This window comes from Diospyros lotus, chromosome 4, assembly GCF_014633365.1.
Source record: "Diospyros lotus cultivar Yz01 chromosome 4, ASM1463336v1, whole genome shotgun sequence".
Lineage (NCBI taxonomy): Eukaryota > Viridiplantae > Streptophyta > Magnoliopsida > Ericales > Ebenaceae > Diospyros > Diospyros lotus.
Genome location: NC_068341.1, coordinates 13,376,997 through 13,390,405, shown reverse-complemented (window position 1 = coordinate 13,390,405; position 13,409 = coordinate 13,376,997). Strand labels below are relative to the sequence as shown.

Below are 13,409 nucleotides of genomic sequence, written 5' to 3'. Positions count from 1 at the left end.
GAGGGAAGGAGAGAGAGATGAGTTGCAGGGAAGCTGGCTGAGAGCTCGGCCATGGCAGTCGAGTAGGGCGGCAGCGGCGGCCGCGTGAGGCGCGGGTGGAAGCGGTGCAGCCGCCTGTGGCGGTGGCGGTGGCGGCCAGAGGCGCTAGCGAGGGCGGATCAGCGGCGAATGGCGAGGGCGGTGCTAGCTGGAGGTGGCGGCGGCTGGAGGAAGGAGGCAGCGGCGAGTAGTCGCTGGTGCGTGCGGCTGTGCTGGTACGTCGAGCCAATTGTGCGCGGGAAGAAGAGAGGAGAAGAAGAAGAAGAAGAAAGGAAAGAAGAAGAAGAATGGTGCGCAGAGCAGAGGCGGGGAAGAAGGAGAAGAAGAAGGAAGAAGAAGAAGAAAGAAGAAGAAGAAAAGAAAAATAAGGGAAAAACAAAGGATTTTGGGGATTTTTCAGCATGAAAAGTGTTCAGGTATGTGGGTAAAAATTAGTAGAAGCGTGATATGTTTAAATTATAAATTTTACGCAATTAGAATTAATTAATTTAAGTCTCAGTTGTGTTATTTTCTAGGAAATGTTTTAATTCGCATCGGGAGCACAAGAGAGGCTGAAAGCAGCCGATTTCAGGCAAGCTCCTAACCCTCTCCTCATGATTTTTAATTCCCGTGAAAGACCCCATGATTTCCTATATTTTATCCTTTCCCTTATTCTAATTCGACACCTAGCATTAATTATTGAATTATTATTCATTTGTTTTAATTTAAATTAAATTCGAGACTTCTAGAGTTTTATTTATTGTGTGCCTACAGGAGTTTGTATCGCCCTCATTCCTTTCGGAATGATGCCGAACCCAGTTTGGGGACTAGGTTCTTAGACGTGCGGGTTTATTTACGATTTTTCTGGGATTTATTTATGGTTCGGTCAAGCTATCGAGCAGTAGGGCAGGGGTCGGCTGTTTGGTGACGTTGGGGTAGACTATTATACGGCCCTGCAGTGGACCGTCGGGTGGACATTCCTAGTCACTGGCCGTTGACCGGTGCCGGGCACTACTGACTAGCTCTACCAGTATGTGATTTACTGCACGTTTAGATTCATTATATTACTGTTCATGATTTGATATGCACATGGGTACGGGTTGCATGTTGGGATATTCATTTATTGCGTATGCTTGGACACGGACATTCTAGTATGGTTAGGTTGCATCCAGCACGGGCATATGCATCGCGTGTGGTTTACTATGTGGGCAGAGCATGACCTGATGTCTGGATGTATAGGCGCCAATGTATCACGTTGATGCTTATTACGCCATTGCATTATTATGTGCATTGCATGGTTATCGGTAGTTATTAGTTCTTGGACGGGAGTACCGTTCCGAGGGAGCCTATGGCTTGGGTGTCGGGAGTACCGACATGGACAGGTGGCGGGAGTACCGACCCAGGATGGCACGCACAGATTTGCTGGAGGTATTTGTTACCGTCCAGGGCAGCGATAGGTTGGTATGGGACTTGGGTGCCAGGTGTCTTATGTGGGCCCCAAGGACCGGTATGTGATTTTATTATGTTATGTTATTGTGTTGTAGCGTCTCATGACTTGTGTGTACCTGGGGGTTTATTCTGGGAAGAGTTTATTGGATTTATTCAGCCTTTCTTTTCTTATGCTTCCTGAGTCTCTCGACTCACCTTGCTTTCCATCATTCCAAGTAGTGGCAGCATGGGTCCGGACAAGGGAGTCAGCTTCTAGCGGCAGAGTCGGTATGGTGTACAGGCAGTCCTGTTTGTCCCTGTCAACTCTGATGTCTGAGTAGGATTTACTCTATTATTTTTACTGTGCCAGGTCATCCCTCGAGTCTCGTGTATGTTGGCACAAGTGTTTGTGTTTATTTATTTATCATGTGACCGCTGTGCTAGTAGTGTTCCCGTAGTGCATGCATGTGTTTAGCTTTGCTTCCGTTGCTCTCATTTTTGAGTATGCATGCCAGGGTGGTTTTGGTCTTGTGTTCATTCTTTTTCTCCTCCCGTAGGCGCTCTCGTTCAGGTAGTCCTGGTGGTTGGGGATATCCGGGCGGGGGTGCTTACATGGATTATATCAGTTTGTTTCAGCTCCCAGTTCTACCTATTCTACATCAGTGTCTAAGTCTGTTTTCAAGTCAAGTATACCAGCAGCTTCCTTGTCAAGAAGGATTCAAGTTAATTCTTCGCCTGAAGATTGTCTTTCTTCAAATAAATGTAAAAGACTAGTTTTGTCTACTGAGTCTTCCTTTCCTGTTGTTTCATATGTTTCTAAAGTTTGTTAGCAGTGGCATGCCAAATTAGGACATCCTTCTTTACATGTACTTCGACTTGTGTTGAATAAAATTGGTCTTCCTTGTTCAAGTTCAAATATATCTTTTTGTGATTCTTGCAAAATAGGCAAAATGCATCAACTTCCTTTTGATGATTGCATGATTACAGTTAAAACTCATCTCAAACTTGTCTATTCTGATCTTTGGGGACCAGCACCAGTGCTTTCTAATGAGGGATTTAGATATTATATTGTTTTTGTCGATGCATTCACTAGATACACATGGTTATATCCTTTGAAATTAAAGTGCGATGCCTTAGCCATTTTCAAAACCTTTCATAAGTTTGTTGAACTTCAGTATAATACCAAACTCAAGGCCTTTCATATTGATAATGGTGGTGAGTTCAAAGCTTTCATACCTTATTTGACTGATTGTGGCATTCAACCTAGATTTACTTGTCCTTGTACACATCAACAGAACGGTGTGGCTGAACGTAAACATCGCCACATAGCTGAAATGGGTCTTACCTTATTAGCTCATGCCCATAAAGTTTTGGGTAGAAGCATTTACTATTGCTGTTCATATTATTAATCTTCTACCAGCCTCTACATTAAAATGTTAGTCACCATTTTTAGTCCTTTATTGTAAAGATCCTGATTATATGAAATTACAACTATTTGGTTGTGCTTGTTTTCCATTTCTTCAACCCTATAACAAGCACAAATTCCAATTTCATTCTACCAAATGTGTATTTCTAGGATATAGCCATGTGCATGCTGGTTTCAAGTGTCTACATCCCTCAAGAAGAGTTTACATTTCTCGTCATGTCAAGTTTAATTCTGAAGAATTTCCTTATTCTCAGTTGTGAACTTCTTCTTCAAGTTGTTCTCCTATGTCTTCTGTTTCTACTGATTGTCCTGGTCCATCTACTGCAACACTTCACAATCTTCCATCTTCTCCAATTAGTTTCTTACCCTCCTTATCTTCTCAAGCAGCACAATCCTCTCCTTTGTCCTCTACTGTTCCATCTCCCATACCTAATAATCTTTCAGCTCAATCCTCACCTCAATCTTCTGAGTGTTTGAGACGAACTTCACTTGTTATTCTATCCGGTCATTCTAAATCATTGATTTCTAAACCTGCTCCCACTCCTTCTATTCATCCTATGATTACCCGGTCCAAAGCCAAACATCTTTTTGCTTCCACTCCATATGCTTTAGTCAGTACCTCAGAACCAAACTCAGTTCAAGAGGCTTTCTTAGATCCTAAGTGGTTAGAGCTATGAATGAAGAATACATTGCTCTTCAACGTAATCAAACGTGGAGTTTGGTTTCGTTTTCTTCTGATATGAATCTGATTGATTGCAAATGGGTGTTCAAGGTGAAATATAATTCTAATGATTTTGTTTTAAAACATAAAGCTCGGCTGGTTGCGAAAGGTTTTCTTCAAAATCCTGGTGTTGATTATAGTGAGACCTTCAGTCCAGTGGTTAAGGCTCCCACCATTCGGGTTTTATTCTCTTTGGCAGTCAATTTTGGTTGGGACATTCAGCAAGTTGATGTCAATAATGCTTTTCTGAATGGTGATCTTGATGAGGCAGGTTTTATGAAGCAACCAGAAGGATTTGTAAGCTCTGAGTTTCCTACTCATGTTCGTAGATTAAACAAATCCTTATATGGTTTGCAGCAAGCTCCTCGGGCTTGGTATAATAAACTAAAGGGAGCATTACAGCAGTGGGGTTTTAAGAAGGCAGTTTATGATGCCTCTCTTTTCATTAAAAAGATTTCTAGTTATGTGTTGTTTGTTCTAGTCTATGTTGATGACATTTTGGTGACTGGTTCGGATTCTTTGGCTCTTCATAAGTGTATTCATGATTTGGACAAGAATTTTGCTCTTAAAACTCTTGGATCTGTTAATTACTTTCTTGGATTTGAAGTATATAGAAACTCCACTGGTCTTTATCTTACACAGTCCAAGTATGCTATGGATTTGTTGAAGAAAGCGAATATGGTTAACTGTAAATCTTGTCAACACCTATAACTTCGGGTTTGTCTTTGACTGATGATGGTGATCTCTTTTCTGAACCTTCATTTTATCGAACTATAATAGGCTCTTTACAATATCTGACTTACACTCGGCCAGATATTGCATTTACAGTAAATAAGCTGAGCCAATTTTTGTCAGCCCCTAAAATTCAACACTGGCAGGCTTGCAAACGATTATTGAGGTATCTTAAGGGTACTCTTCATCTAGGATTGATATTTACACCTTCTCCTCAAGATATGTCTCTCACTGTTTTTACAGATGCGGATCATGATGGGTGTAAGGTGATTCGCAAGTCTACTAGTGGATTGTGTGTGTTTCTTGGCTGTAATTTACTGGTCTAGGCCTCTAAGAAGCAATCGGTGGTAGCTCGGTCAGTAGGAGAAGCTGAATACCGAGCAGTGGCTCAAGGCGTTACAGAGATTTTATGGTTGAAATCTCTGTTGTTAGAGCTGGGGTATCCTTGTGAGAAGACTCATATTTTGTGGTGTGATAACTTGGCAGCCAAGAGTATGGCCGAGAATCCTGTTTTCCATTCTAGAACAAAGCACATTGAGATTGATGTGCACTTTGTTCGTGAGAAAATTGAAAACAGAGATGTTGAAGTTCGATATGCTCCTACTCTTCGTCAAGTGGCTGACATCTTTACAAAGGGTTTGTCAAAAGATCGGTTTCTGTTTTTGAGTAATAAGCTACGTCTTCAGCAGTCACCTATAAGTTCTACTCAGTCTGCTGATTGTGCTAGTTCTAAAATACAACTGTTGTCTACAACAACTGCAGATGGTTTGACAAACTCAGTGTTACCAAGGGAGCTTGATTTGAGGGGGAATGTGGAAGAGTAGTTTCTATTGCTTCTTGTATTTGTTTCTTATTTAAAATTCTGTTATTTGTTAACTCATGTTGTTTTCTGTTAGGCAGTTGCTTTTGTCTTTCATTTTGTATATAAGGACATTCTAAGTCTTTTGTAATCAGCGATTGTATCTTTCTATTTTCATAATATCAATTTGCTCGAGGTATTTTTCATCTCGGTTTTCTTGTGTTCGATCCTGAAGCTCTCGCTTCTTAGAGATCTTAGCAAAAATATGCTTAAGATAAACATAGCAATCAAATGCACTTCTCTTGAACCCTTGGTTTAACATGAATATGTCGAATTTCTTATACCATTGCCTAGGGGATTGTTTTAATCTAAGCCAAATCCAATCACACACACACACACACACACGGTATTGAACCAAAACAGAAACAAATACAAGAACAGAATTAAATGGCAGATAAAAGATATGCAAACCACATGAAGACACCGTAATATATCCTGGTTCAAATCATTCAAAGATGATCCTACATCCAGCCTCTTGATCCCGAGAGCAATCCACTATGAATCTTGAAATCAAACAGTACACAACAATCCTTCACGAGTACAAATGAAAAAAAAAAGATTACAAAGGCTATCTTTCTCTCTAGACTTCCCTCTCAATCACAAGCACTCGTATAATCACAGAATGATACCTCAAGAGACTGCCCCCTGCCTTATATTTATAGACATTTGGGGCGGACCATACAAGGAATATAAAAGACATTACAATACCTAATATACCCTTATATACAAGTTACCGTTAGACAAACCCTAACTAACTAGTCTGTCACTTGAATATAAATTGGACTCCACTGATTCTTCAAGGGCTAGACTCGATGCAAACGCATAACAAAATGAAACCAAGTAAAAGAATGATTAAACCAACACAGCCTGTAATCAGCATCCAGTAAACTAAAACAAGTCAACACAATTTTGCCTTATGAGTTGATAGAAGAAGAAAGGAAATTTAGGTTAGATATATATTTCAGGTTCACTTTCCTTGACAAAACATTTGTTCTGAAGTCTCAAAATAGCTTTTGAGATTTTTTTATTTAAAACTATTGAGTTATATGATTATAGTCTAGGGTTAATCCTATGATAGAGTCCATGGCCCATGCCCATTGTATTTGTATATATATATATAGGTCTATAGTCTATGGATTTAATTAAGTGGTTTTATATATATTAAAAGCTAGGTTTATTTCCTAAGCTTCACATGGTATCAGAGCCAAAATACGAACCCTAGTTTTTAATACAAATCCTAGCAGCCACCATACAAACCCTAGCCGCCGCCACTGTTGTCGCCGCCCACATCACCGACGAACACCGTCGGTCGCGTCGCCACCGATTGCCGCAGCCTGCCGTGCCACCGCCGTCACCACCCACTGTGTTTCTATCGCACGCACTACTGGTCAGCTATGGGTCTTCACCACCCGGCCACCGATCACACACACCGCCGCCACCGTTGCATTCGCCAGCCTCCGATCTGTTGACCCCCAGGAGGATCGTCGCCGTTGCCGCCGCCACGCGCCGCCTCTCTCGCACTGTTCACAGAGACATTTTTGCTTCGATCTCTCTCACCAATGCTCCGATCGCAACGCCGTCTTCACCATTGGACTCGCCTCCTTCAGTCCATCCTAGCCCAGGTGGTTTCGTCACCATCCGGTACCGCCGGTCACCGGCATCTGCCATTTGCCGTCACTCCAGCGTACCTGTTCTCTGTGCTGGATCATCCACCCTTTATTTTTTGGTTTATTTAACCCTTTGGTTTCAAATCTGTTGATCTTGTAGGGTTCCCTTTTATCCAACATGGCTGGTACTAGTAAATCTGGCTCCTTTTCTGGTATTTTGTCTTCCTCTCCAGCTACCGAGAAGTTGATGGGTAGTTCCAATTATATCTCTTGGTCTAAGGCGGTTGAACTATGGTGTATGGGTCAAGGCTTACAGGATCATCTAACTACCAAGGCCGAGAATGTGACCACAAACAAACCTGAGTGACAGAGAGCTGATACTCTGTTGTGCAGTCTCCTATGGCAGTCAATTGATCCCTCTCTTCATCCGATCTATACTAACTATACCACGTGCTGTGAATTATGGGCTCAAGCCAAGGCATTATACACTAATGACATTCAACGCCTGTATTCAGTTGTGTCTAATCTGCTCAGTTTACGACAACAGGGTTTGACTTTTCCTGATTTTCTTGGTCGGATGGCCTCTATTAAAGCTGAATTTAACTCCTTGTTACCTGCTGGTAAGACTGTTGCAGAGGATCTAGCTCAGCGGGATAAGTTCTTCATGGTGTGTACTCTTGCTACCATTGGTCCTGAGTTTGCTCTTGTTCGTGATCAGATTCTTGCTAGTCCCACTGTACTTACTATGGATGACGTGTATTCTCGTCTTCTTCGGGTTTCATCTGTTCCTACGATGCCTCCCTCTTCTGCAAGTGATCATTCAGTCATGGCTTCTCAGGTTTAGAGTAGTGGCGACCAGGGCAGAGATAGTGGTAATCGGGGCGAATGCCCCAAGTGTAACTATTGTCACAAGTGGGGGCATACTAAGGAACAGTGTTATAAGTTGCATGGCTGCCCTCCTCGTGTTAATGTTGCTCATGATAATGGTTCTTGATCTGATTCCTTTTATGGTCATCCACCGTAATCTGTCCTTCTCACTGGGGCTGACTATGATGAGTATCTCAAGTATAAGACGTCCCAGCAAACCTCATCCACAGTTGCTTCTGTCGCCCACTCTGGTGATTCCATTGCCTGTCTCGCTCAGTCATTCTCTTTGGGACCATGGGTCCTGGACTCAGGTGCTTCTAACCATATCTCTGATAATCCCCATTTATTCTCTCATTTTATTAATTCTATTTCTTTACCTTCTGTAACATTAGCCAATGGTTCCAAAGCAATTGCTAAAGCTATTGGCACTGCCAAACCCTTACCTTCTCTGCCTTTAGATTCTGTCATTTATCTTCCTTACTGTCCCTTTAATCTTGTCTCTGTTAGTAAACTTACGCGTGTCTTAAATTGTTCTATCACCTTCGATGATCATTCTGTTACTATCCAAGATCGCAGTACAGGACAGATGATTGGCGTCGGATGTGAGTCGTAGAGTCTCTATCATCTCAACCTTCCTGCATTGCCTATTGCTTGCTCGGTGACTGAGTCTCCTGCTCTTCTCCACAATCGTTTGGGACATCCTAGTTTGGCTAAGTTTCAGAAGATGATCCTCAGTTTATCTAGTTTGTCATCTTTTCATTATGAGTCTTGTCAACTTGGAAAACAGTCTCGCACTTCTTTTCCAAAGCATGTCAATAATTGGGCTGTGTCCCTGTTTGCTTTAGTTCATTCTAATGTCTGGGGTCCTAGTCGTGTCGTGTCTGTTTTGGGTTTTCAATATTTTATAACATTTATCGACGATTATTCTCGTTGTACATGGTTATATTTAATGAAAAATCGTTCTGAGTTATTCTCAATTTTTGAATCTTTTTGTGCTGAAATCAAAACGCAATTTCATACCTCTGTCCAAGTATTGTGCAGTGACAATGCCCCTGAGTATTTTTCTATTCCCTTTACTACCTTTATGTCTTCTCAGAGGATCTTGCATCAGTCGTCTTGTGCATATACACCACAGCAGAATGGAGTTGTTGAGCGTAAAAACAAACATTTGATTGAAACTGCTCGCACTCTTATTCTACATCATCATGTCCCTTTTCGCTTTTGGGCTGAAGCTGTCCTTGCTGCTTGCTATCTCATTAACAAGATGCCCTCATTGGTTCTTCAGCACCAGATTCCTCACTCTCTCTTGTTTCCTGATCAACCATTATATATTCTTTCTCCACGTGTCTTTGGTTGCATCTGTTTTGTCCATAATTTGTCTCCCAGTCTTAATAAATTGTCTGCTCGGTCCATCAAGTGCATTTTTCGTGGTTACTCTCGCCTTCAGAAGGGTTATCGGTGTTATTCTCCTGACACTCGCCGCTATTTTCTTTCGGCGGATGTTACCTTCTTTGAGTCGTCTCATTTCTACTCTTCGTCTCATTCCGAGTGTGAACCCATTTCTGAGGCCATCCCTCTTCCCGCGAGTCCTCCTGCTCCTATTCTCCCTGTTCCTTCTTCTACCCCATTGCAGGTTTATCATCGGCGTCATCAGCCTCGGTCTCCTCCCGGTGGAGATGTTGCTCCTACGCCTTCTCCCGCATCTCCTACTACTTCAGCAACTCCTACTGCCTCACATCCTGCTCCAGTCTCTCCACCTGCCACGGTCTTGCCTTCTAAGGATTTGCTTCCTATTGCTCTTCGGAAATGTACCCGTTCTTCTCACAATCCTCACCTCATTTATAATTTTCTTAGCTATCACCGTCTCTCGTCTCCCTTTTGTGCTTTTGTGTCTTCCTTATCCTCTGTTTCAGTACCTAAGACTGTTAGTGAGGCACTTTCTGATCCGGGGTGGCAACAAGCAATGGTGGATGAGATGATTGCTTTGCATTCCAATGGCACTTGGGATTTGGTTCCTTTACCCCCGAGGAAATCTCTTGTCGGCTGTTAGTGGATCTATACTGTCAAGGTGGGTCCTGATAGGCAGGTTGATCGCCTCAAGGCTCATTTGGTTGCCAAAGGGTATACTCAAGTTTATGGCATTGATTATGGTAACACTTTTTCCCCTGTTGCTAAGATGTCATCTGTGCGTTTGTTTCTCTCTATAGCAGCTATGCGCCACTGGCTATTGTATCAACTGGACATTAAGAATGCCTTCTTACATGGTGAGCTCCAGGAGGAGATTTAAATGGAGCAACCTCCTGGGTTTGTTGCTCAGGGGGAGTCTGGGCAGATTTGTAAACTCCGTCGCTCACTATATGGGTTGAAGCAGTCTCCTCGAGCCTGGTTTGGTTGTTTCAATACAGTCATTCAAGACTTTGGTATGACTCGTAGTGAGTCTGATCATTCGATTTTTTATAAACACACATCACAAAGGAGGTGTATATATTTGGTTGTCTATGTGGATGATATTATTATTACCAGTGATGATCAGGATGGTATTATTCAGTTGAAGAAACATCTTTTCCATTATTTTCAGACTAAGGACTTGGGGTTACTTAAATACTTTCTTGGCATAGAAGTTGCTCAGTCCAGTTCTGGTATTGTTATCTCTCAACGGAAGTATGTGTTAAGACATTCTGGAAGAAACTGGAATGCTTGATTATAAACCTATAGATTCTCTTATGGATCCTAATGTAAAGCTCTTACCAGGACAGGGGAAGCCTCTTGCTGATCCTGGAAGATACCGCAGGCTAATTGAAAAACTTAATTATCTCACTATCACTCACCCAGATATTTCTTTCTCAGTCAGTGTTGTCAGTCAGTTTTTACAGTCTCCTTGTGATAGCCACTGGGATGCGGTAGTCCGGATTCTCAGGTATATTAAGGGAGCTCCAGGTAGAGGACTATTGTATGAAGACAGAGGTCATACTCGAGTAGTCGGATATTCTGATGCTGATTGGGCAGGTTCTCCTTCTGACAGACGGTCTACTTCAGGATATTGTGTTCTAGTTGGAGGAAACCTAGTATCTTGGAAAAGTAAGAAGCAGGAGGTTGTTGCTAGGTCGAGTGCCGAAGCAGAATATCGTGCTATGGCCTTGGCAACGTGTGAATTTATCTGGTTAAAACAATTGCTTCAGGAGCTCAAGTTTGGGGAGATATCACAGATGAGATTAATTTGCGACAATCAAGCTACATTACATATTGCTTCCAATCCAGTCTTTCATGAGAGGACCAAACATATCGAGATAGATTGTCACTTCATTCAAGAGAATATTTTATCTAGCTATATTACCACAGATTTTGTCAATTCCAATGACCTTTACTAAGTCTTTCAGGGATTCTCGAATTGAGCATATTTATAGCAAGCTTGGCGCATATGATATATATGCTCCAACTTGAGGGGGAGTGTTGAGTTATATGGTTATAGTCTAGGGTTAATCCTATGATAGAGCCCATGGCCCATTATATTTGTATATATATATAGGTGTATAGTCGATGGATTTAATTAAGTGGTTTTATACATATTAAAAGCTAGGTTTATTTCCTAAACTTCACAAAACTATTTATAAAATTTTACAAACTAAAATCCAAGGCAAACTTATTCCCAAAATAAAACTCTCAATCACAACAAATCCATCTCTTTGTTTAAATCAGCAAAAAGAAATCTCAGAAAAATACCATTTGGTCAAAAGGGCGCAAACCACTAATGCGGTTTTAATATTTTAGAAGAAACCATTTTAGTGTTTCTGCCTTTTGCGGAAACCCACAAAAGCGGTTTCTACTTCATGCAAATCCTCTCTAAGTTTACTTTTATTTTTTAAACCTCTAAATTTAGGCACAGAAACCACTTGTGCAAAACTAAAAATGCGGTCATGCATGCGCAAACTGCCTTTGCCTTTTTGCACTTCACTTGGCAGAAGTGCAAAGAAGCAAAGGCGGTAAGATATTTCTGAAGTGCAAAATTGCAGAGGGGGTCTATGAACTTTTTGGGAAAAGTGCAAATGGTTTATGCACTTTAGACAACCTTATGCACTTTGCGACTGAAGTGCATAAACCACCTTAATGCATATGGGTTTATTAAAAAAATATTAAAACGCATTAGTGGTTTATGTCTTTTGACTAAATGATATTTTCTTGAGACGTTGCTGCCTTGAACATGAAGGAGAGTTTGATGTGACCAAAAGTTTTAGTTTGGGAATAAGTCCAATTGAGGTTTTAATTTATAAAACTTTTTTGTAAATAGTTTTAAATTTTGAAAAACCTCTAGCTTCTAAGTTTATTCTCGAACAACAAGAAAACCTTCAAGAAATATGTCAAAAGGTTAACCGATGACCCAGCTGACAGGAAATACAGAAAAAAAAAAAAGTTCATCAACGAACTCTTACCTTAATAGTCACCTTGCTCTTGACCTGCGTTTCCAGGGCTTCGGTCATCGACTGAAATCCGATATAAATACGCATATTCATCAGACAAAGTCAGGGACGCGATCCCAAGCACATGAATATAGAATCATAGATCGTCACATTACCTTGTCGAACTGAACAAGGACTTGGATCGCGAGTTCGGGACTGAGAACTCCGGTCGACACCATCTCGTCCAAGGTTTCAGTCAAGCACATGCCAATTGTGGACCTACGGTACAGTTCAAACGTTGCCATTCCTCTCCTTTATCGCCGAGATCTGCAAAAATCGGTGTGAATCAGAACTTCAAAAACAAACGCAAAATAACAACAAATAAAACCTTTAAAAGAAAGAAACTGTACATCGGATTGGAAGCCTTGCTATCGGCTCGCTTTCGCGAGGAAAGGCCTGAAGAAGCAGAGCGAGAAAGAGAGGGAGAGAAATTGGGGCTTTTTATACCCTAATTTTTGTAGCTGTGACCTTATATATGGGGCGACCAAATAGAATATTTTGAATGACGAATATGCCCCGGGTCGTAAATTGCACAATTCCGTTTCTGTTATTGTTAGAGTGTCTCGTATTTCTCATAGAAAATATATGTAATTATTATATATTTTTTATAAAAAATAATTAAATATTCTTAATTTTTTATAAAAAAATATATATGGTATAACTATTTAAATCTTCTTTTCGTAGAATTCATTTTTCTAAGAGGGTGAGATGATTTTTGTTTTCTAGGTAATATTACCTAAAATTAAATTTTAAGTAATGCAATCAAACACGCCTTTAGTGTTAGATAGCAGAGGTGATATTAACCTAAAAGTCCAATTAAAAAACACTCAAATTATACGTGAGCTTCTTATTTCACATTAATTTTTTAACTAAATTTTAATATGCATAAAATTATAAATATTTTTAATGAATTAAAATTATTTATTTATAAATTATGAACTATTTTTTAAAAAATATAAGCACTTCAAATAATAGTTAATAATTTATGAATAAGTATTATTAATTTCTTAAAAATGTTTATAATTCTATGAATCTAGTATTATGAACTATTTTAGTAGTCACGATTTTACTCTCTATAGTCACTTTTCAATATACCTAAAATAGTTTGAAGTAAAAATTCAATTTTACTCTTCATTTTCAATGCTCAACCACCCACGTTAAGCAACCACCTGACATCGCACTTTCTTCTACTGGCCAAACTCTATAATTTCCTCTCATCTGCCATCCATCGCAATTACTTATTATTTCATACTCGCCATCGAAAATTAAAAAACTATTTTCTCCTCAAGGTCGCTTA

The 13,409-nt window shown here is 40.5% G+C and overlaps 1 protein-coding gene across 1 annotated transcript in view; it reads right to left on the bottom strand.

Annotated features, from left to right (window-relative positions):
* LOC127799136 (transcription initiation factor IIA subunit 2) overlaps nucleotides 1–12,561 on the bottom strand; it is a 31,645-nt gene extending 19,084 nt beyond the window's left edge. The window contains exons 1-3 of the mRNA XM_052332883.1: nucleotides 12,463–12,561; nucleotides 12,229–12,379; nucleotides 12,086–12,136 (exon numbers count right to left, since the gene is read on the bottom strand). Of these exons, the coding sequence (XP_052188843.1) occupies nucleotides 12,086–12,136; nucleotides 12,229–12,357 (180 nt within the window). The 5' untranslated portion in view covers nucleotides 12,358–12,379; nucleotides 12,463–12,561. The remainder of the gene's footprint in view (nucleotides 1–12,085; nucleotides 12,137–12,228; nucleotides 12,380–12,462) is intronic.
* Between the last annotated feature and the right edge of the window lie 848 nt (nucleotides 12,562–13,409).